General features: G+C 36.8%; 2 protein-coding genes across 2 annotated transcripts in view; one reads left to right on the top strand and one right to left on the bottom strand.

Moving 5' to 3' along the window:
- The first annotated feature begins 37 nt into the window (after positions 1-37).
- On the top strand, positions 38-13134 carry KRR1 (KRR1 small subunit processome component homolog). The gene is made up of 10 exons (XM_045553347.1): positions 38-198; positions 3236-3408; positions 4796-4930; positions 5139-5264; positions 5354-5437; positions 6571-6627; positions 7753-7923; positions 9846-9923; positions 10036-10129; positions 11671-13134. The coding sequence occupies exons 1-10, from the start codon at positions 114-116 to the stop codon at positions 11811-11813; spliced, it is 1146 nt and encodes a 381-aa protein (XP_045409303.1). The 5' UTR covers positions 38-113; the 3' UTR covers positions 11814-13134.
- GLIPR1 (GLI pathogenesis related 1) overlaps positions 11564-25439 on the bottom strand; it is a 23554-nt gene continuing 9678 nt past the window's right edge. The window contains exons 3-6 of the mRNA XM_045553348.1: positions 25125-25237; positions 21568-21653; positions 12852-12878; positions 11564-12745 (exon numbers count right to left, since the gene is read on the bottom strand). Of these exons, the coding sequence (XP_045409304.1) occupies positions 12591-12745; positions 12852-12878; positions 21568-21653; positions 25125-25237 (381 nt within the window). The 3' untranslated portion in view covers positions 11564-12590. The remainder of the gene's footprint in view (positions 12746-12851; positions 12879-21567; positions 21654-25124; positions 25238-25439) is intronic.

A 25439-nucleotide genomic window follows, 5' to 3' on the forward strand; every position in this document is an offset into this window, starting at 1 on the left:
ACTGCGCAGATCTCCTTGTCCGCGTTCTGCGGAACTCATTTTGAGTGTAGGGGTTTTAGCCGGTGGGATTTAAGAACAGTCTCATTTCCGGTATTACCGGAAGCAACTTGAAAATGGCGTCTTCCTCGCTGGACAAGCCGGACAAAGCGGCTGGAAGGAGTGAATCTCGCAACCAGAAGCCAAAGCCGGAGAACCAAGGTGATGTTGTGTGAGACCTGAAGCCTGGAGTTTGTGGATATTGAGTTGCGATTTTTTTCTTTCGTTGGCTGTGGACGTATATAGGCACCTGGAGCTCGTTCTGTGTAGAGTACCTGGGTAATTGCTGTTGACTGGAGGTGTTGGCTGGGTCCCAGGAACGAGTGGCCTACGTGGTGCCGCTCACATGTTACTAACTCATTGCTTTTGCTAAATGCCTCCCACAGTGTAGCTGTTGCTGAATCTGTCTTCGGTAAAAGGATGAGGGTTAAGAAATTGCGACGGGCGCTGCGTAACCTTACAGCGCGCCTGTGACTGAAAGTCGTTGACAGAATGAGGAATAGGATGAGATGGTAATGGATAGGCATTATGTACCGCAGTGAACGCTGATAATGGACTGAGACAGTGAAACGGGGAAAGGAAATATCTAACATGGCCTTACCTCAAGTTTGTAAGTCAGTAGAGAAATTGTGGAACATTTGGCAGTTATGCCTGTTTGTCAGATTGCTAAGATACTAGACGACACAGCTTTTGCTCTTTATACCGCCCTACCTTTTAATTGCTCTCTTGTGTTGTAGTCTGGTTTTACCCATTTTCTTCTGTATGAATGACAGGAAGAGAGGTTAGAGCATTATAGGAAGTGTTAAACACCTTGAACTTTCATTCTGGATGGATTGGGAAGATATTAAAGGTTTTTGTTTTTGCTGTTTCAAAAATTATGTAATGTACGTAGCGAATACAGTGTATACATAGTTTAAAGAATAAAATCACTGGAGAAACTAGCATTCAGACCATTAAGTAAAATAAAGTATTACTATACACTCTAAGCTCCCTACGTACACCTCTCAAATCATATTCTCCTTTCTAATTTCTGAAATAACCATTCTGAATCGTGTTGGGCGTTCTGTTTACTTTTTTCGTTGTCATAAAGTGGTTCAATTTTGCCTCTTTTTGAATTTTATATGAATGAAAGCAGACGGTATGCATTCTTCTGTATCTTTTTTGGGGGGAGGGGGACAGAGTCTAGCTCTGTCTCTCAGGCTAGAGTGCAGAGGCGTCCTCATAGTTAAGTGCAGCCTAAACTCCTGGGCTCCAGCGATTGAGGCTCCCGAGTAGCTGGGGCTACAGGTGCGCTCCACCACGCCTGGCTAATTTTTCGTAGAGATGTGGTCTCTTCCTCTTGCTAAGGCTGGTCTCCAATTCTTGACCTCAGGGGATCCTACCCCAGACCCCTCAGGCTCCCAGAGTGCTGGGATTACAGGTGTGAGCCATTGAGCCTGACCTCCTCTGTGTCTTGCTTCTTAGGATTGGCTTTGTTTTTGTTATTCAGCCAGGTGATACTTGTAGGTGTAGTTTTATTCTTTACTATATAGTGTTCCCTTGTATGAATATACCATAATTTATTTTTTTATTCTGTCATTGGTGGACATTTAGATTGCTCCCATTACTTGCTATTATTAATATAAACAATGCTGCTATAGACATCTTTGTACGTCTTCTGGTTAACATGTTCAAGAGTTTCTCTAGGTTATAAACATAGGATTGGAATCACTACAGTGTAATGTGTGTGTAAGTAATGCTAACTTTTTTCTAAAGGAATTGTGCCTATTTTGACTCCACTAGCAGTGGATGAGAATTCTCATTGTTCTATATCCACACTAATACTTGATATTATGTGAATTTGGAAATAATTTGTCATTCTAATAGGTTTGGAATGGTATCTGATTGGGTTTTAATTTGTACTTTTCCGATTACCTGTGAAGTTGGACATCTTTTTACACATTTTTGGACCATTTGTACTTGTCTATTGTGAAACTCCTGTTTATTTCTTTTGCCAGTGTGTTTTCCTGAGTTGGGGTGTGTGACTGTTGTTGTTGAGTCATAGCCATTGAAGTGTTTAAATTGGATAGGGACTTGGTCACATATGCATTTTAAGTAATCACTGTTGTAGAATTTGAGTTTTTTAAGGGTTATTGGAGAGCAAATACTATATGAAAACTAGCTAATTGTCTGTTATTTCAACCAGAAATAGCAAAGTGGATGTGAGTATAAGAAACAGAAGGAAAGCTTACCTGACTGGGGTTGATAACGTGAGCTAAAGACCTGCTTTTCAAACTTTACTGTGCTTAAAAATATCCTGATGAGAATGTTAAAATGTGTACTGTCCCTCATCCAAGAGATTCTGATTCAAGTTTGTCTAGGGTAGGACCCAAGAATTGCATTTCTAACAAACTTCCAGTTTATGTTGATGCTGCAGGTTTATGGATCATACCTTTGAGTAGAACTGAATTAGAATACAGCTGTTGGATTTAAGGGGTTCTTAAAATTCAGGACCAAGAGTTTTAATAAATGATGCAGGAGATAATTTATGACCTTTAGGAGGCCACACTGAGACAGCTTTGTGTCCCCTTAGGCAAGTCAGTTAGCCTTTTTTGACTGAGTATCTCCTTAAAATGGGAATAATAATACTAGTTCTTTTTACTTTTCATAGTTGTCATGAAAGGTATATAGAAATAAGGCACTGAAAGCTCTTTGGAAAACCTAGAATACTGTATCAGTGATTAGGTAAAAGTATATTCTAGAATCAGGTTTTAGAAGTTTCATGAAAGCAAATATATATACATACATACTCAGGTTCCACTCTAGGAAAGTCAGAAAGGTTAATTATATTTAAATATAATAAAAATAATTAAAAGTAGCAAAGTGGCATTTGAATCTTCAACTCTGTGATAGTGTAGTGCAATACAAGTTTCTTGAGTATCCACTCTCTGCCAGGCATATGCCAACTAGTGTGAGAATAAAGAGGAGGGTCCTGCCCTTAAAGAACTTTTGTCTTATGAGGCAACTGAAACATATACAGATAATTTTAATACAGTGTGTTGATGATAATGACAGAGGCATGTTCTTTGCTGAATAATACAAAAAGCAGAGGAAGACGAAATGCAAGAAGTATTGGGAAGCTTGTGAATGTGTGTATACAATGTTTGTGAAATGTCCCAAAGACATTAAAATGTGATGTATAAATTTTTCCCCTCTGTAGATGAATCAGAACTCCTCACTGTTCCTGATGGTTGGAAGGAACCACCGTTTTCCAAGGAGGACAATCCCAGAGGACTCTTGGAGGAGAGCAGTTTTGCAACTTTGTTCCCAAAATATAGAGAGGCTTACTTGAAAGAGTGTTGGCCGTTGGTGCAGAAAGCCTTGAATGAACATGTATGCATATTTTATACATTCCTTTGAGATTTTGCTCTTACTTATGCCTTTACTTTCAAGTAAGTGTATGTGTGCTGATGGATTTTTTTTTTAAAGGTACTAGCATAGCTGGTTAATTTAGTTCCTTTGGTATTTTAAAGTTTAGGTAAGCTTTATTCTTATATTTATAATTTGTTTTTAATTTTGTGAGTAATTACTTTGAAAAATGTGCATACATTTAATATTTTAGGAATTTCACAGACTCTCTGAAACTCAACTGTGAAGTCCAAATTTCAGAATGCCTACTCTAGACCATGATAGTTGCCATGTACCTGTCCAGTTGTAGCTAAGTCATGTTCCTGACTAATTGCTTACCTTCTGTATTGAATCAAAGATATGGATGTGGCCCACTGTCCCCTATTCATTGCTGCTGCCATATCCCTAGAGCAATGTATTTGTTTTTGTTTTTCAAATTGGGGATTGAAACCCATTAGTGGATTGAGAATTTTTAATGGCTATAATTGGCCATAAAAAATCAATGTATCACATGTGGTAAAGATAAGTACCATTTTATGGAACTATTGGTTCAGTTTTGTGTGTGTGTGTGTGTGTGTGTGTGTTTATAGTAGGTTGTGATAGAAAATGGATTTCTCACTGTGGGACTGCTCTAGAATTGGTTGTTCCTTCTGGGCTTAGGTGGCTCGGCAAACTGCAGGCTGTGTTTTATAGCTTTATCTGGAATTGAACTCAGTATTTTTTTCTTGTAAACTCATAGACATCCAACCATATGTTAAATTGTTCAACACTCAATATGTGAAATATTCTTCAGATTATGCTCACAAGTGAGAAAATAGCATTTTCATTTGCTTTATTGAAATCTGGTTCTTTCTGTTGAGAGTTAATGCTTAATTTTTCTAACTATTTCTGAACCTATGATAATTTGTTTCTACTTTATGTTTAGTCCCCTAACCAGCTAGAAGAAAGTTTGAAAGGGAAAGTCAGTTGTCACCCAAGGGAGCAGATTGGAGATTGGAGCTGGGTCCAGAAAAGGGAAGCTATATAGCTTTACGTTTGTACGTTAATCAGGTATTAAGCGTGGCCTCATTTGGACTGATTTATATTTTGTAAACTAGAGATAATCCATATTCCAGAAAGTACAAAGCATTCTCAAACCAATTATAAATGGTTTCAATTGCTCCAGTTTCTTATATTCGGTAAAGTAGGAAAGTAATTAAATATTCATTAATTATATTTAACTACCTAGTTTCTTTAGGGAGGAAATTGATAGGATTAGGGAGATGGCTTCATGGGACAGAAGTAACCGTTTGGTTAGGATAGGCTGTAGAATTATCTAAAACTGAATTCATTTTTAGATAACTGCTTGTTTGCTCTTTCCTCCTTTTTGTAGCACATCAATGCAACCCTGGACCTGATTGAGGGCAGTATGACTGTTTGTACTACAAAGAAGACTTTTGATCCATATATCATCATTAGGGCCCGAGATCTAATAAAACTGTTAGCAAGGAGTGTTTCATTTGAACAGGTAAATCTAGAATTACAGAGACTTACTGTTTTATTTTTTGTTTTATCTGCATCAACATTAGACAGCCTATATCACTGCATCTTTCTCTTCTTTCCTTCCTTCCTCCATCAAGTTTTTATATGTTTGTGCTTAGACATCATTAGCCTGGGCTTGGAAAATAAATGTAACTGTAAAGAATACTGATAGAGTATTTTTATTTTTCCAAAAGGCAGTACGAATTCTTCAGGATGATATTGCATGTGACATAATTAAAATAGGTTCTTTAGTAAGAAATAAAGAAAGATTTGTAAAAAGAAGACAACGGCTTATTGGTCCCAAAGGATCTACATTGAAGGTACTTTTTATCAGTGGAAAAGTTAAGTGTCCTCCTCGATCATTAATTTTTCAGGGTACTGAATTTTAACTTCTTGTATTTTGATATAGGCATTGGAACTTTTAACAAACTGTTACATTATGGTTCAGGGAAACACGGTTTCAGCCATTGGACCTTTTAGTGGCTTAAAAGAGGTGAGAGTTATTTATTACCTTCAATTAATTTTCAGTAGAAAACAAACTAATTTGGTTATAATATAGTTCATTGGATAACATATTGCTTTATATGTTGCTTTTTTTTAAGAATGTGCTTTGTTGATATCCCGTTAGTAAATACTTTGTAGGTCATGTAATTTGAGGTAATGATCACTTCTGGACCCCAACATATTATGGTCAACCTTTGGCTACAATGGAGACATCCATTTCTGAATTAGAAGGTCTGTACATTATCATTCCTCCCCCTACAAAATTGAAATGGGCATTTAAGATCTTTAGTCTGCAGTACATATTAGCAACATGGTATAGTTAGTTACATGTGCTCAAACGATTGGAAAATTGAGCAGAGATCTAGTTATTTGCAGCAATGTGTATAGCCAGTAGAGGTCAGAATCTAAAAACTTTTCTTCAAGATATATTTATTAATACTTTTGAATTTTAGTATAATGTTTAATGTTTTCATGAGCATTTTCTTTAACTTTTCAAATTAAATGTTACGAGAAAATCTGTTGCAGATACTGTTTCCATTAACTCCTTTTGGTGCTGTTATTGTCAGGATCTGGCTGTGAGGTTGTGCTTCTTTTCCAGGAACCTTTAATAGTAATTCTATTGGCCCTCTTTCTCATAAATTGCCCTTTTCTCATGGAGCAGTAATAACTTATATATATTGAATACTTTATAGTTTTAAAGTCTTTAAAAATATATTAATATTAATTCTATAACAAATTTTTGAGGTATATAGTTTATAAATGAGAAAGATGGAAAAGGAAAATTAAATGATTGCCCTATATGAAGTGGCAGTCCCAGTATTTGAGCCCACATTGTCTGACTCTAAATCCAGCTCCCTTCCCTATAAATTGCACAGATCTAGAATGTTCTATGTTACCACATTTTAGGAGTAATTGAGAAACTTCATCTTATTCTAGGGAGGTTGACTACTCTTATGAAAGATCTAGAAGCCAGTTAGAGCAGTTGAAGGAACTACTGTGTACAATTTACTAGCCACTCCCTGATTTATAGGCTATTTTACAATATATTGATATTAATCCTTTTCTACCTAGTTCATTAAAATCTTTATAAGTGATAAATTTATTTTCTTTTGCAAATTTCAGGTGCGAAAAGTAGTTCTAGATACTATGAAGAATATTCATCCAATTTATAACATTAAAGTGAGTATTGATCATACATTATTATACCAGTAGTTGTCAAACTACTTTAGCTATGGAAACCTTTCTTGAAATTAAATGTTTTATGAAAGTCTAGTATACAAAACAGATAAAGCAGAGCTATTTTGGGTGAATTAGAGGTAGAATTCAGCCCACTCAACTCTACCCTAGTCCTGTAGTTACTTTCTTGAAAGCTTAGATCTCCATGGAGCACAGTGTGAAAACTATTGAAGGGGATACTGTAACGTGTTGTATAGTTCTAAAACAATTAGATTAAGCTTTACAGAATTTGTTGTAGATGACACCAGTCCAGTTTTCTTAGATTATGAGTCCATGTGTTATATTTAAAGATACAATCTTTCAGAATTCTGCCTTTTTCTATTAAATAAAATCAAGACTATCTCAGGTTGCATTACAACCTTTTTTGGAACTTAACAGTCAAATTGTAGCCCCTTTGAAAGAGTTCTTTTATATTCCCATGTGCACAAAGTTTGTGATTGTACTTGGAAATGTAACGATGGTATAGTGAGCTGTGTTATAATGGATATTTGTTGAACAACTCACTTTGATGAAAAGTTAAAAGGTCACCATTGGATTAGGATGCAGTGATTTTGAGTTACATCAGGACATTACAGATAAAAAGAAAAGCAGTCGTGCATCTGATGCCTGGTTTGCGTTCGTTGATGTTCCAATGTCTGTAAAATTCAAATGGAGTGAGGGAAATGTGAAAATATTGTTTTCTGTCTAATGAAAAAATTTATTCTACTTTTGTCTTTTCCTATTATAATGCAGTGGCTACCAGCTAATTAGCAACCCTGTTTGCCATTAAGTTGAATTTTAAAAGTTTTAATGAAACCATGGTTGAAAAGCTGAGTTACCTTCATTTTCACCTTTTTATTTTAATCTAAATTTCTTAATCGAACTTTCTAATGGTTTTTGATGTTTGGTTAATTACACGTTTGAGATGACATATCTTTCTGTTTATAGAATAGGTTTAATTCCACTGAAGAGACTAGGAACTGTTCATTTATCATTTACAGAAGCAATAGTTATAATATCTTAGTTTGACAAATGTATGACTTCTGAAATTAAAAATGTTTACTTTGTTTATATGTTGCATGACTGAAGACTTTAATGATTAAAAGAGAGTTGGCAAAAGATTCTGAATTACGATCACAAAGTTGGGAAAGATTTTTGCCACAGTTCAAACACAAAAATGTGAATAAACGCAAGGAACCAAAGAAAAAAACTGTTAAAAAAGAGTATACACCATTCCCACCACCACAACCAGAAAGTCAGGTGAGTACTAAATGTTGGACTTTATATGAGAGAAACTTTTAATCTGTCAGAAAGTTTATTGAGTGTGTTTTAAGTGGAGTGTGTAGACATAGAAGAAAAGTAAATGTAAATAGGCATATTTTGAGCTGAGTGCACAGGTGTGGGGAATAGGACCTTCATATTGAGTGTTAACAGCATCAAGGTCTGGTAGGTGTCAGTCATGTCTCTGTCACTACTGTAAATGTCTCATGGATCCCTGGATAAAAAATTCAACAGTTTGACCCACAGTACTCTGCTTTAGCAACATTCTTATGACCATGTGCTGTATGACTATTCCAGTTCTGAAATTTTCTAAGATATAAATCCCTTCCATTTTGTCAACTGTCTTCTACTTCCTTTCCCACCAGGACCAAAATTTCCTTTTCTCTCTTGCCCATCACTTATTTTCTTTCATGTTCCTTTTTCCTTCTATTACACCACCCCAGCAAAACTGTAAAACTTGGATTAGTCCAAAAACTAGACTTCTTTCCCATTAAGCTAGAAAAAGCCCTATCTTTGGATTAAATCCCCTAAAAATTCATGTTTCCGGCCTCAGATAGGTCCTCAATATTGTCCGGCAAGTCTATGTGTCTCTTAATTCTCTCCGTACCCTCTTTTAGCAGATGACATTGCATTTTACTTTACTGAAATATTTGAGACCATCAGACAAGAACTTCCTCAACTTCTTTCACCTATAACTTTTCCTCCATCTGCATCAACCCTTTTTACCTACCTGTTCTTTGAATTCCATCTTCACCTTTCTCCTGAGGGCTCTTGCTTCATCATTCCCTCCCTTGGCTATATCTTAAAGTCTTCCCTCTCTACTGATTCTTTCTGCTCAGCATGTAAATCCATATCTTTCTGTCTACCACCTTTTTTTCTCCATAGCCCTGTGTTTGGAGTTTTTTAGGAAGGTTTGATGATAGGTCAAAAGGGAGCCATGATGATCATGGTGAAAAAACAATGGCAGTGTTGGATTATGGAGTCTACTCTGGAAAGGGAAGAAAGTGAGACCAGAAGGAAACTGATAGTAGTTGGGGGAAAGTGGAGTGATGAAACCATGCTTCCACAACACCTGCCATACCTCTTATAGCCCTGTCCTGTAGTTAGTAATTGACTTGTCTTTCTTCCCTACCTCTACAAACTTCTTGAAATGATGATGTTTCAGTTGACTTCTTCTGACACTATTCACTGTGTGACTGTGGGCAAGTTATTTATCCCATCATGCCTTGGTTTCCCCATATGTAAAATGAGGGTAATAATAATACTTATCTCAAAGAATTGTTATAGAGGATTAAATCAGTTGGTAATTGTAGAACTTGGAACAGTGCCTTCAGTATAGCAATGCTATATACGTAGGAGATCAGTTGTGTATATTATATATGTTTACTGTATAGTCAATGAATAAGCTGTTGCTTTCTCTGATTACTCACTAAATCCTGACAATTCTTGCTTTTCATTCTGCATACCACTTCCTTTATTCCAGGCTTTTATTTCTTTTTCTCCATTCTTCTGTACCTTATTAAAATGCTGCTTTGGTCTCTTCACTCTTCTTAGACATCGTCAAGTCATATGCTACTTCCTTTGCCAGGCTTTCAGGCTTCTTCAAGCTTCCCTGAAAGTATCTTTCCAGTTTCTTCTCACATTTTTCTAAAACATTGACCTTCTATCCCACCTAAACTATTGTGGTTTATATTCTATGAACACATCACCTAATTTCCTACTTCCCTGCTTCTGTGCATGTATTCCCCTCAGCTTAGAGTACATTTCCTTTTTTTAATGTCCCTACCTTTATGAATTAATCAGCGTTTTGCTTCTACTGTTTTTACCCTAAGGATATTGTGTCTGTCTTAGGAAATGGCTTGTATTGTTTCTGACATAATTATAAACACTGTTTTCAACAGATTGATAAAGAATTGGCTAGTGGTGAATACTTTTTGAAGGCGCATCAGAAGAAGCGACAGAAAATGGAGGCAATAAAGGTAAGGCTCTTTATGTCTAGCTCACAGCATTAATAGCAAAGATTATAGACACTTGAATTCTTATTTAACTATGACTTGTATTTCACTAATGTACTTTTTCTTAATAATGTAGGCTAAACAAGCAGAAGCTCTCAGTAAGAGACAAGAGGAAAGAAACAAAGCTTTTATTCCACCTAAAGAAAAACCAGTTGTGAAACTTAAGGAAGGTAATGCTTGTTTTTAACTCTTCATATGGTATAAAAGTCTACTGTCTATGAAAAGTGAACACATAGTGTGAATTTGTCTGAATCTCTAAATTCTTTCAGCATTTTATTAATTACTAATCCTAGGGACAAAAGGTGATTTATACTTTAGTAGCAACTAATGCGTATTTCAGAGTAACATTCCTCCCCTAACCTCTGACCTGGGCTTGGGAAAGATACTTTGTTGTGAAAGATATAAATCTGGAGCAGTGAGATCCCTGACCTCTACTATCATGCCTCTCAAAGAGGGCTTATCAGAAGTTATGCTTTCCTTCTCTTTATTTATGTAATCAGTGGCTGAAAGTTTGGCTTCTGTGTCAACATAGATTTCTCACCACTTTGGATGAAAGGATGCTGACAAAATAATGACAGGAAGGTCTTATTTAAGGGCCACTAAAAAGACACTAAAAGAAAATGGTCTTTGCCCTTTCTTCTCCATTTCTAGCCTCATTCTGATACAGCCTCTTCCCTTTTGCATTTTTTCCCACGGTAACACTTGTACTCTTCCTAAAGTAACTTTCCAAAGTGAACATTGCACATTGAGGGGAAGGTGCTCAACAGCAATGTTGTACATAAACTTATTGTCAGAAACAAATATAACACATTATTATTTCATTATCTTATATTGCTTTAGTGTTAATGTCATATACAAACTGGAAATTACAATGCTTATGTCAATTAAGTACTTTGAAGGCACTCAATAGCAAATCAGCCTGGGTCTATAGTGATTAAGAATGTAAAGTGGAGACCTTACACCTCTGTGCTCCTCAAGTTGCTGGGTAGTTTGTATGATGACATTTTATCTCGTGATTCTTTTAATATTGTACTTTAAATGGTAAGAAAAAAATTGTTTTTGTTTTCACTGCTTCCTTTCTCTGTTTTGTTCACACTTTTGGCGTTGATTAGATGGTTGGGTTCTATTAGGAGGACCTTTAGATACTCTCAGATAATTGTCTTTATTATCAAAACCTTGTTAAATAAAATATTGCTAGTCCTTCATTGAATTAATATTTGGAAAACTTTTAAGTTTTCGTTTTGATAGATTGGACCTGTAGTTTTGTGGTTAGCTAATTAAAATTACTGAAGCTAGAAGGGCTACAGGAGATGTAATTTTAAATTATTGCAGTGTACAAGATGAAAAGTTATATTAATGAGTACTCTGAAGTTCCAAACTAGAAAAGAATATAGGTGAAAAAAATCTCATCGCAAGAGCAAGGAAAAAATAGTTTTAATAAATATAGTTGAATCCAGTAATTGGTTCAAATTGTTAAACTATCGTGTCATTTTTCATGTATACTTTTACTAGTGTATATTTAAAGTCCTGTATTTCTCTTAGTTTGAAGAAATACAGGACTTTAAATATACACTAGTAAAAGTATATATGAAAATGACGCAGGTGTTTTATAAGATGATCTTTCAATAATAGTACTTGAAATTATTGTCAACACATATTCTTTGTTTTATTTGGTAAAGAATTACATATATTGTGTTTTTAATCCATCTAGCTTCTACTGAAACTAAAATTGATGTGGCCACCATCAAGGAAAAGGTTAAGAAAGCAAAGAGTAAGAAACTGGGAGCTCTTACGGCTGAAGAAGTTAAGCTTAAGATGGAAGCAGATGAAAAGAAAAAGAAGACAAAAAAGTAAACAAAAAAATCCCCTTAAGTACAACTTAAGCTATCTCCTTTTGTGAAGGATTTTGAGGTACTAGGGCATTAGTTGCCTTATTTGTGAGAAGTAACACTTGGATCACTTTTTTCCTGATTTTTAATAGTGTTCTTTATAAATATAAATTATTGTATACTAGAAAGTGATATGTATTGTATACATTGTACCTACCTAATCAGTTCCAGGCAAGCTTTGCTTGATTTTAGAAATAATTTTTATATATAGATCTGTAATAATGTCCCAGCATTTGGTTTTCAGGAAAATAAATACCAATTTTTCAATGACCTCTTTCTAAATATTTAGGTTTAACCCTTTTTATAATTTTGTTTTATGCCAAAATTAAACACCTCACAAGGAGAACATTAAGGCCTCTGAAATAAAATCCTTTAGTTGCTATTCTAAAACCAGCAAGACATCAAATTATAAGATTAGAGTTAAAACAGTATATGAGAAGTAGGGATAATGTTTTTAACCAATGAGGGCCACTGGAGTTAGTTACATAGAATCACCTAAATATATCTTGCTAATTTTGCAGATTTGGAAGCTGAACCTAGATTGATTACTGAAAGTCCAGCTATGGTAGCCTAAAAACAGTGCTTATTCATAGAAAAATGGAAAGTAAACATGAGTTTATCCAGTACAATTTCTTCTTTTAAATAAGGGTTTATTGCAGTAACATTTTTTTGTCTGAATACACCCAATCGTTACTGGTTAAAAAAAGCCCTATATGAATAAAGTTTTTTCCCCTGGATTGTATTAGTCCAAAAGAACTAAATTAGGGTATTTGTGCTTTACGAAAATGGTAACTATAACAGATAGTAGCCGAATTATTGCACTAACAATGAGAAAGAGAGAAGTGTATCTGTTACGTGAAGATATGGTCCAGCCTGGATACACAACAGAGTAGTAACCTGGGAAACAAACATAGAATAATATCCTCTTAATCTTCATTTCTCATAATGCAGTGACATAATTCACATACCTTTTAATGAAACACTTTAAGATTTATGTACGTACGTGTGACTTTGTCTCGCTGTGGGTTAACTGTAAAATCAAGGAGAAGAAAGAAAAACTTAATGGTAGGTACAGGTACAGCTTTTGTTTTATTTTAAAAAGCTAAGTCTTTAGTTATAACCATTACCTAGTGCTTTATTGCAGTGATTTTCAAAGGTTATTCAGCTTTTTTTGTACTGAATGAACTAATTTGGTATTTTTGAGTTTTTATATAAACTTTATATGTAAACCTTTTATGTAAAGGAAACTATACCACTACTATAAATAAAAAAAAAAAAACATTTCATTTTTACATTCTATAACTAGCAGATAATAAATATTAGAAGTAATGTCAGCAATTTATTAAAATATTTTTCTGAAAACAAATTCCTCCCTGAGAAGAATGATACTATATGATGAGTCAGGTATAACGAGGCAGTGACCTCTCTTTCATCCATTATAATATGTCACTAAGTCATCAACAGGGCATTTGGCTCTCAATTACCTGGCAGAGATCAACCCCTGTGAGGCTCGGAGCCCGGTGGAAAGCGTATGTAGTTTTGTTTCTCCTTCCCCCATACCTCTGGAAGTCAGCAGGCTCCTGAACTGCTGGCGAGCTTTTCTACCCTCATGAGCCCAGAGCTGCTGCCACCAGTGAACTGGGAGCTTCTTGAGGACAAAGCACCAGGCTGCCAGCCCCCTTGGGGTCCTGTCACCACAGACCTGAGCTGAGAGGGTGGGTGCCATACTGCTTCTCCACCCATCGTGTACCTTTGTCCTCCCTAGGGAGCTTTAGCCCCTCAGTTTTCATGTTGTTCATTCACACACAAACATTTTCCAACTCTGGCCCAGACTGCGGTAGCCACAGGGGGCTTCTGTATCTTTCAGCGTGGCCTTTTGACTGAATCCAAATTTTACAGAACAAATCCTTTTAATAAACAGATTTGTTCTGTGACGTCTGGATTCAGTTGGGGGTGCCACATTTGGGGATCTGGAGGGCCACATGTGACCTTGAGGCCACAGGTTCCTTACCCCAGGCCCAGTGAGTCCTGGGGAGATCTGTGTAATTCAGGGGAAAGGGGCAAAGAGGGCTAGATAGCCAGCTCACTGCCATTCAGACCCTTTTTCTCCCCTTCCTTCACCCTCCCCAACCCACTGCTGCCTAGAAGCACTAGTCTCCCAAGGGACAGTTGAACCAAGACTCAGGAGTGGCTGCCTCCCCTCTGTTGGCATGTACACTACCTCAAGGCTCCCACAGAAAGTGGGGCTCACACCTTTCCTAGTTAAGACCTCCAGTGGACCAAGGGGTGCTCCGATTTTGAGTTCCCTGCCTACTGGCCCTACCCAGTGCTTCTCATCTGGCTGCTCCAGCAGAGCAGAGCACACCCCAAAGCAGAGGGACATCAACCCTGCCTTAGCACTCCATGGACAACTTGAGACCAACTCAGGGATTAAACTTGGGGGATGTGGGGACCAGGTTTCAGGCTAGATCTCATACCCCCAGGACTCCATCATGTTGCTCTGGGGCATGGAGGAGAGATTTGCAAACTAATTTCAGGAAGTGAGGAAGCCCACCTGGGCAGAACTGAGAGGAGAATGCAGTATGGGTCTGAGCTGCAGTGCACCTGTGGAGCACCCCTCACCCCACAGGAAAGCCATGCTCTCAGCCTGGGGTGGAATCCTGGACAGGGAAGCTCCTACCCAACAGAGCCATTGCTGGGGGGCTCAGCTAGTTTGAGCTGCTGCCTGCAGCCAGATGCCTGAAGGAGACCTTAGGATGAGGAGCAGAGAGAAGAGCAAAACCTGCTCCTGACAGTGTGTGAATCCCAGACAGCCCCTCCCCCACAGGCAGACTTTCTGTCTTTGTGGGTCCTCTTCAGCTTCAGCAGCCCCTGGGGAAGTAGATCCTCAAGCCCTGCTGACACAGCTCTTTTGCCTGCCTTTTTGGAGCCTGAAGGCAGGCTCACCCAGCTCAGCCCTGCCCAGCCTCACTCCTCCACCCACCTCTGCTGTGGTGGAGAATGTGGAAGCCCCTGGGAGCCCCAGGGCCCTGCTCCCCACCTGAGGCATTAAAGTGCTTCTCCTGAGGAGCTAGAGTCACTCACAGTTCCAAAAACAACACTGTAGCTGGCTCTTTCTGGCAAGTGCCACCTACCGGAAGAGGGGACAACCTGTATAGCCCATTACAGCTTTTACTGACTAAATTATATTGGGTGTGGCTGACTCTTACCCACAAATAACACCTACCCACAAATAACAGCTATTGTCTCAGAGATTAAACTGGGCATACCAATGTATTACACCCTGTTAAGTCCACAGGGCTGGGGGAAGAGAGGACTGCAAAGACCTCCATTATCCCTCCATCAACAAGAGACAGGGACTCTGCCCACACACATAGTATGCCACAGCTATAGCCTACAAATAATTAGCAACTGAGAAAAATACCACAGTAAGGATATCTATAACCAAGGTACCCATCCAGAACAGAGGCCCCCATCAAAGTACCTAAAAGCAGAACTGAAGGTCCTTACCCAACATATGCTATAGATACACCCTTAACAGTGAATAGGGTGGGGAAAGACCCATCAAAACAAAAGAAACTCCAAAACCAAGCAGTGACAGCTGCTCCAGATGAGAAGGAATCAGTGTAACAACTCTGGAAATATGAAGACGCAGACTGAAAGGACACCACAAAAGGGGCACACCAGCGCTCTAGCAGTAGATTCTAACTAAAATTAAAATATTGAAATGACAGATGAAGAATTCTAAATATGAATTGTAAGGAAGCTCAATGAAATTTAAGAGAAAATGGAAAACCAACTCCAAGAAACCCAAAAACAATTCAGGAAATGAATGAAAAATTTACTAAAGAGATAGACATATTAAAAAAATGAACTGTAAATGAAAAATTCACTTAAGGAAATACAAAACACAGTGGAAAGCTTTAACAATATACTAGACAGAAGAAAGAATTTCAGAGACTGAAGACAACTCTTTTGAATTAACACAAACATAAAGAACAAAGAATAGGGAGGAACAAACCAAAAGCTTTGAGACATACGGGATTATGTAAAATGGCCAAATATAAGAATCATAGGCATCCCTGAGGGTGAAGAAAAAGCACAAGGTCTGGAAAACCTATTTGAGGGAATAATTGAGGAAAACTTCCCTGGTATTGCTAGAGATTTAGACATCCAGATACAAGAAGCTCGACATACACCTGAGAGGTTCATTGTAAAGAGAGAATCACCAAAACATATAGTTACCAGACTGGCCAAAGTCAACATGAAACAGAAACTCCTGTCACTCATGAGGTCAAAACATCAAGTAAATTACAAAAGAAAACCCATTAGGCTAGCTGCAGACTTCTTAACAGAGACCTTACAAGCTGGAAGGGATTGGGGACCCATCTTCAGTCTTCTTGAACAGAACAACTGGCAGCCTAGATTTCTGTATCCTGCAAAACTGAGTTTTGTGTACGAATGTGAAATAAAGACTTTTCAGACAAGGAAACACTGAGAGAATTTCTCATGACCAGACCAGCCCTGCAGGAAATACTCAGCACTGCATTATACATGGATCAGTACAACAGATAGCCACCAATGTAAAATCATCCAAAAGTTAAAGCTCACAGCTCATATAAAACAATAACACAAGAGGTAAAACAAGGCACTAATGTATTACACCTAACATGATGAACAGAACAGCATCCCATATATGAATTCCAACACTCAATGTTAACTGTCTGAATGCCCCATTCAAATGACATATACTTGCTGAATGAATGAAAAAATACAACCTGAGTATCTGCTGACTCCAGGAAACATATCTAACCTACAAGGACTCACACAGACTCAAGGTGAAAGTATGGAAAAAGGACTTCACAAAAACAGAAACCAAAACAAAGTAGGTGTAGCTGTTGTCATATCAGATAAAACTTACTTTAAATCAACAATGGTAAAGACAGACAAAGACAGTCATTATATAATGGTAAAGGGAGAAATTCAACAGGAAGACAACAATCCTAAATATACATGCACCTAACACAGGTGCTCCCAGACTCACAAAGCAAATTCTACTAGATCTAAGATATAAGCAGTAGCATCATAATTGCCAGGGACTGCACCACCACACTGACAGCTGGACAGATAATCAAAGCAGAAAATAAAGAAACACTGGACTTAAATGGGACTTTAGAGCACATTGACCTTAACAGACATTTACAGAACATTCTATCTCAAAACTACTGAATATACATTCTTTTCATCAGCACATGGGACATTCTCCAAGATTGATTGTATATTAGGCCACAAAACATGACTCAACAAATTAAAAAAAAAATCAAAATCATACCATGTATCTTCTCAGACCAGAGTGGAATAAAACTAGAAATCAATTCTAAGAGAAACACTCAATTCTACACAAAATCATGGAAATTAAATAACCTGCTGAACAATTATTGGGTCAATGTTGAAATTAAGACAGAAATCAAGAGATTCCTCAAACTGAATGACAAAGAGACAAAAGCTATCAAAATCTATGGGATTCAGCAGAAGCCCTATGGAGAAAATTGATAGAATTAGAATGCATACATCAAAAAGACAGAAAGATCACAATTTAACCACCTAATGCCACATCTCAGGGAACTGGAAAAGCATGAGCAAACCAAACCCAAAGCCAGCAGAAGAAAAGAATTAACAAAGGTCAGAATAGAACTAAATGAAATGGAAAACATAAAATATAAAGGATCAATGACACAAAACTTGGTTCTTTGAAAAGAAAAACAAAATTGCTAGATTAACCAGGAATAGGAAAGAAAGGACCCAAATAAGCTTAATCAGAACTGAAAAAGGAGATATTACAACTGATAACACAGAAATATAAAATATCACCTGCGAATACTATGAAAATCTCTACAGACATAAATGAGAAAACGTAGAGGAAATGGATTAATTTCTGGAAACACACAATTTCCTAAGATTCAATCAGGAAGACATAGAACTCCTGAACAGACCAATAATGAGCAGTAAGATCAAAGCAGTAATAGAAAATCTCCCAACAACAACAACAAAAAGCTCCAGACCAGATGGATTCACAGCAGAATCCTACCAGACCTACAAAGAGCTGGTACCCCTACTACAGAAATTATTCCACAACATTTAGAAGGAGGGAATCCCCACAACTAATTCTACAAAGCCAGTATCACCTTGGTCCCAAAGCCAGGAAAAGACACAACAAAAAAAGAAAACTCCATACCAATATCCCTTATGAATATAGGTGCAAAAATCTTCAATAAAATATTAGCTAACTGAATTCAACAGCACAGCAAAATAATAATAATAATAATAATAATCCACTGTGACCAAGTGGGCTTCATCCAAGGGATCCAAGGGTACACTTTGATATATGTAAATCAATAAATGTGATTCACCACATAAACTAAAGCAAAAAGAAAGACCATATGATCATCTTCATAGATGCAGAAAAAGCACTCAACACAATCCAGCACCCTTTCATGACAGAAACCCTCAACAAACTTGTCATAGAAGGAATGTACCTCAAAATTATAAAGGCCATATATGACAAACCCATAACTAACATTTTATTTTATTTTTTTTTTTATATATATATTTTTTTTATTTCAGCTCATCATGGGGGTACATAAGTTTAGGTTATATACATTTTCCATGTCCCACCCATCCCCCCGAGTCAGAGTCCCAAGCGCGTCCGTTCTCATTCTCCCGACAGTGCACCTGGCACTCATCATGTAGTCATACCTCCATCCCCTCCCCCCCCCATCTCCCCGGGTCTGCACCTTCAAGCATGACCATTCCCCAGAGGGTGTGCAACGCACTCATCATGTAGGCATACACCCATCCCCTCCCCCCACCCCCCCATCCCAGTCTGATATCCAATTGGTATCCTTCCCTGATGTACATTTAGGTGATGATCAGGGAAACCAGTTTTCTGGTGAGTACATGTGATGCTTGTTTTTCCATTCTTTGGATACTTCACTTAGTATAATGGGTTCCAGCTCTCTCCAGGAGAACCAAAGAGATGTCGTATCATTGTTATTTCTTATAGCTGAGTAGTACTCCATGGTATACATATACCACAGTTTACTAATCCATTCGTGGATTGATGGGCACTTGGGTTGTTTCCACATCCTTGCGATTGTAAATTGTGCTGCTATAAACATTCGGGTACAGGTGTTTTTGTTAAAGAATGACTTTTGTTCTTCTGGGTATATGCCCAATAATGGGATTGCTGGATCAAATGGTAGGTCTACTTGAATCTGTTTAAGGTATCTCCATATTGCTTTCCATAGGGGTTGCACTAGTTTGCATTCCCACCAGCAGTGTATGAGTGTTCCTGTCTCTCCGCATCCACGCCAACATGTGCCATAACTAACATTTTAAATGGGGAAAAACTGGAAGCATTTTCCCTAAGAACTGAAACAAGACAAAGGTGCCCAAGTAACCACTTCTATTCAACATAGTACTTGAAGTCCTAGGCAGAGCAATCAGACAAGAGAAAGAAAGAAAGGGTATTCAAATGGGGAAAGAGGTGGTCAAATTACAGCTTTTCACTGACGATGTGATATTGTATCTAGATAATCCCAAAGATTCCACCAAGAGACTCATGGAATTGATAAATAAATTCAGCAAAGTGTCATGTTATATAAACAATGTACACAATTCAGTGGCATTTCTACATACCAATAACAGTCAAACTGACAGTCAAATCAAAGACTCAGTACCATTCGCAATTGCTCCAAAGGAAATAAAATACTTAGGAATATACTTAAAGGAAGTCAAAGATCTCTACAAGGAAAACTATGAAACACTGAGGAAAGAAATTGCAGATGACATAAACAAATGGAAAAGCATATCATGCTTATGGGTTGGTAGAATCAACATTGTTAAAATGCACCTAAAGTGATATACAAATTCAACTCAATCCCAATCAAAATATCAACAATATATTTTACAGATCTAGAAAAAATAATTCTATGCTTCATTTGGAAACAAAATGAGCCTGAATAGCCAAAACAATCTTAAGCAAAAAGAACAAATCTGGAGGCATCCCATTACCAGACTTCAAAGTATATTACAAGATAATAGTTAACAAAATAGCATGGTATAGGTACAAAAAACAGAAACACAAACCAATGGAACAGAACAGAGAACCCAGATATAAAACCACCTACTTACAACCAACTGATCTTTGACAAAGCAGGTAATAACATACACTGGGGAACGGAAGCCTTATGTGATAAATGATGCTGGGAAAATTGGATAGCCACATGCAGAAGAATGAAACAGGAACCCCATCTCTCACCATTTATAAAAATTAATTCAAGATGTATAAAAGACTTAAATGTAAAACATGAAATCACAAAAATTCTAGAAGAAAATATAGGAAAAACTCTTCTAGACATTGGCCTAGGCAAAAAACCATGACTAAGACCCCAAAGGCAATTATAGCAACAGCAAAAATAAATGGGACTTGATTAAATTAAAAGGCTTTTGCACAGCAAAGGAAATAATCAAGAGAACAAATGGACAACCTACAGAATGGGAGAAAAAATTTGCAAACTCTACATCTGATAAAGGCTAATATCCAGAATCTACAAAGAACTCCAAAAAATCAGCAAGTAAAGAACAATCCATCCCATTAAAAAGTATACAAAAGACATGGACAGAAGCACTTCAAAAGAAGAGAGACAAATGGCCAACAAACATATGAAAATATTCTCAACATTACTAATCATCAGGGAAATGCAAATTAAAACTACAATGAGATATCACCTTGCCCCTGTCAGAGTGGGTATTATTAAAGAGTCAAAAAACAGTAGATGCTGGTGTGTATGTAGAGAGAAAGGAATGCCAGTACATTGTGGGATTGTAAATTAGTATAACCTTCATGGAGATTCCTCAAAGAAATAAATTATAAACTTACTATTAGACCCAACAATTCCACTAGTGGGTATCTACCCAAAGGAAAAGAAGTCATTTTATCAAAAAGACACCTGCACTTGAATGTTTATTGCAGCACAATTCATAATCATAAAGATGTGAAATTAACCTAAGGCCAATCCCCATCAATTCATGAGTGGATTAACAAAATGGGGTGTGTATACACACACACACATACATGCACACACACCATGGAGTAATACTCAGCCATAGAAAAGAATAAATTAATATCTTTTGTAGCAATTTGGATGGAACTGGAGACTACTATTCTAGGTGACTATTATTCAGGAATGGAAAAGCAAACACCATATGTACTCTCTAATAATTTTTGAACTAATCAATGGGCACACATGGGCACAAAGAGAAGTAAAAGTCACTGGAAATCAAGATGGAGGGAGGAGGCAGGAAAGTAGGTGTAAAGAAAACCCTACCTAACAGGTACAATGAACACTATTCTGGTGATGAGCACACTAATAGCCCTGACTTAAGCATTATAAAAGCTATCTATGTAAAAAAAATTTGGACCCCACTAATATTTTTAAAATAAAAAACAAACAAGAAAGATATGATTTGCTTTCTTAAATTTATATTAACCATATGTTCATTCCTAGAACAGTAAGCCATTGGTTTGATTGCTATTTGATGCCAGTTTCCTGAAAATAGCTATTAGGATAAAACAAACCTTTGCATTCTTAATTCTGTAGAAAGTTACAGTAATTCCTATTACATTGTCCTATTGTTAGATTGTTTCTTTTACTCACCACAGAGATTGTCCAAACACTTGTCATTATTGCGACAGGCACTGCAAGTGGCTCCTTTCTTATATGGCCATGTTGGGTAATTCCCTCTGTAAAGTAGAAGAATGTGCATTAGAAATTTTTTTAATTGCAATATACTACTATGAATCCTTAACTACATCCAACAGAATAAAGTCCAAAGATTTGGAGGGTTGGAATAGAAGTGAAGAGAGGAAAGCAGAAATGAAAGGCTGCTAGTATTTGCAGAGTCCATTCTCTATATCTATGTCTATGAACTCATGTTTTAATATACATCATCTAATTATAATAGCTCTTGGAGGAATTTTTTATTTCTCTTTTACAGATAAGGAAACTAAGGATATAAGACATTAGTAACATGCCCAAAATCATAATTTATACACGTCAGAGTCAGGAGGAAACCTAGATTTGTCCAACTCCAGGACAATGCTCCCTCCACTTACCCGACCTATATGATAACTGCCATCCAAAAAAGTGTTCATCTTAGAAAAGCTATGATGACCCACATTTACTTTCCTTAGTCTACCAAGACTCCATAGTTTTTACCGGATAGAAGCCATTTGGCTAGGGGGTAATTGCCTTCCCAAAAATAAATAAATAACAAGACACTTGGGGAATTTTTTAAAGTACAATTTGTTTTTACATAAAATATGTGATGTGACCAATAGCTAATAATTACTGAGCACTTATGCACCCTTGAATGGAATAATCTTAACAACCCTATGAAGAAGGTACTATTGTTTATTTATCCCTATTATATAGCTAGATATTGAGGCACAAAGTACAAGTAATTGAGCTGAAAAATCAGACTGGAAAGTGAAATAATACTTTATTTCACATAACATTTATATCCATTTTATAGCCCCATAAATACCTCAGAGCAGTAACTGTGAGAAGCTGTACATTTATCTCAATGAAACTGACATTGCACTAATCCTTTTTTGAACTCTACTTTTGGATGAAGTTCTTAACTTTTTTGTATCATGGTAACTTTTGGCAGGCTGGTGAAGCCTATGAACTAATTCTTTCTGAATGTAGTTTGTTTTTAAATGCATAACATAACATACATAGGATTATAAAAGAAACCAATTACATTGAAAGTTATCAAAATGTTTTAAAAAGATTTGTAATATAGTAATAGGTGTTTCTCTATTAAGTATTAGATAAGATCTAGCCAAGGACTATTAATTTCAAAGCAGTAATGATCATAAACTAAATTTTGATATCTCTGCAGCAATTGGAATATGATATGAAAATATCAGTGATATTTACAAAGATAAAGATATTGTTAATTCAGAGTAACAGTTATTGCTATTAATAATATGGCCATGGAGTGTTGTCTTCACAATGAAAGTAAATGTTATTTTCAGTAGAGGTTAGTGAAAATAAAGATAGAACTTTTTTCTAATCCCAGTACATGGCTTCCTCTTCCAGATACTATACATTTACCTCCAAAGTTAAGAACTCTCCTAATAGAGGCACAATTTTATAATAACACTTCATTTCTAACCCAAAATATATGTTCTAATCTCATTTGGCTCCAAGTTAATTTAAGTTTCTTCAGAAAATTAAATTATCCTGCACTTACAAAAAATAAATAAATAACAAGAGACATGAGGAAATTTTTAAAGTATAATTTGCTTTTGTATAAAAGATGCAAGATTACTGATAGCTAATAATTATTGAGCACTTGGAAAAAGCCAATGTAATATGGTAGACATTTTTTTAACAATTACAAAAGATGTCCAAAATAGGCATTAATCATTGGAATATCTTTCATTGTTAAAAAGCCCAATACTCATTAAATGGTTGAAGTTCTAGAATGGTTTCAACAAAATCATTTATGATACTTCATTCTTTAATAGTGCATTCCAAACTGTAAAGGAGAGGGGGGAAATTCCCTCTTAAAATAAAGCTTAGACCAGATATGGTGGCTCATGCCTGTAATCCTAGCACTCTGGGAGGCCAAGGCAGGAGGATCATTTGAGCTCCAGAGTTCAAGACCAGCCTGAGCAAGAGTGAGACCCCGGGTCTATTAACAATAGAAAAAGTTAGCTAGGCATGGTGCCATGCTTCTGTAGAGTCCCAGCTGCTTGGGAGGCTAAGGCAGGAGGATCACTTGAACCCAGGAGTTTGAGGTTACGGTGAGCTATGATGATGCCACTGCACTCTAGCCAAGGCAACAGAACAAGACTCAGTCTCAAAAAAGCAAAACCAACAAAATAAAACAAAACAAAGACTAAAAACAAAGGCAGTTGTCAGTTCTAAGGAAATGGTAAAATTCATCTTGGGAAAAACATGCTACTGGAAAGGCCTGGATCTGTCTAGATGGGAGTGATTAACACAAAGTGACTTAAAGAATTCTGTCCAATAAAGCAGCAGAAGTTTTAGTGTTTCTCTTTGTAGACTGACAAATAAGAGGGTTGGGGCCTTGGGACGCTGGGGAAGAGAAAAGACATATTTTTAAAGAAAGAGATAAATATAGAATAAGGGTTCCCAGGGCAGTGGTAGCCAAAGCACGCTAGGTATTGTACTTACTATCTTGTAGTCAAGGTTATTTCCTCTTCTGTGCTATAATCCTCTCCTCCACTAATCCACCCTGAGTAAAGACCTATTACCATAGCCTTGCTTAGTGATGCACAGGGAAATGACAAAGAGAGAGTTACATGCATCTGGAGAATTAAGCATCCCAGACCCCATTTCTGAGGTATTTGTGAAATATTGGGAAGGATACTGGACTTCTTATAATTATGTGGAATGGGGGCCTGTGACTTTTTCTTTGTATTTAGAAGGAAAAAACCACTTCAGCAGGCAGAAGGAAGTGAGGACATTTCTGACTGGTCTCTGTGCTTTCCCTCTTACGCCCTGCCAATCCAGTCTCCATACAAACTCATCTCCAAAGGTAAAGCAGTAAATATAAAGTAACATCAGTCCCCCCATTTTGTGCTGTTATTGCCATATCAGATTGATTTAAATTCCTGACAAACATTTTAGTCTTGCTATTTTTTTCTTTTTCTTTTTTTTCTTTCTTTTTTTTTTTTTTGAGACAAGGTCTCACCCTGTCACCCAGGCTAGAGTGCAATGGGATCATTATAGCTCACCACAGCCTCAAACCTCAAACTCCTGGGCTCAAGTGATCCTCCTGCCTCAGCCTCCTGAGTAGCCAGGACTACAGGCACATGGCACCATGCCCAGATAATTTTTCTATGTTTTGTAGAGATAGAGTCTTGCTCTTCCTCAGGCTGGTCTTGAGCTTCTGGCCTTAAGCAATCCTCCCACCTCGGCCTTCCAAAGTCCTAGGATTACAGGCATGAGCCATCTTGCTATTCTTAGAAATGTGTATTTATGTAGTATATATAAAGGGTGTATGCACACATACACACAGAAAAATGTACCAGAATGTTAATAAAGTAGATCTCTGGACAGAGGAATTAAGGGTTATATTAATTTTCTTTATGTTTTATTATTCATATTTTCTATAATGAAGATAAATGCTTTTAAAATAGAATTATTTTAAGAAAGAGATTTATTCAGGCACTTACGCTGGTCCATAGTTGCATATAAAATGTGCTCCCCTGGAAAGACTTTCAAAGCCAGAAACTTTAGCGCAAAATTGTACTGCACAGCCAACTTTGTAACTATCTGCCCAAACAACCTGAAAGGAAATAAGGATTTTTAACAGAGAGAGAAACAATAAAATGAATATTTGGGTATGATTAGCCTTCATAAACATGGTGAGGTATATTCACTCCAGCTAGAGCACTTATAACCAGGAAAGTCTTAGGTACTCAGAATTCAGGTGGAAACAAGACTTGTTATTACTATTATTGGGATGTGTATATGTGTGCATGTGTGGT

This window comes from Lemur catta, chromosome 6, assembly GCF_020740605.2.
Source record: "Lemur catta isolate mLemCat1 chromosome 6, mLemCat1.pri, whole genome shotgun sequence".
NCBI classification, from domain to species: domain Eukaryota; kingdom Metazoa; phylum Chordata; class Mammalia; order Primates; family Lemuridae; genus Lemur; species Lemur catta.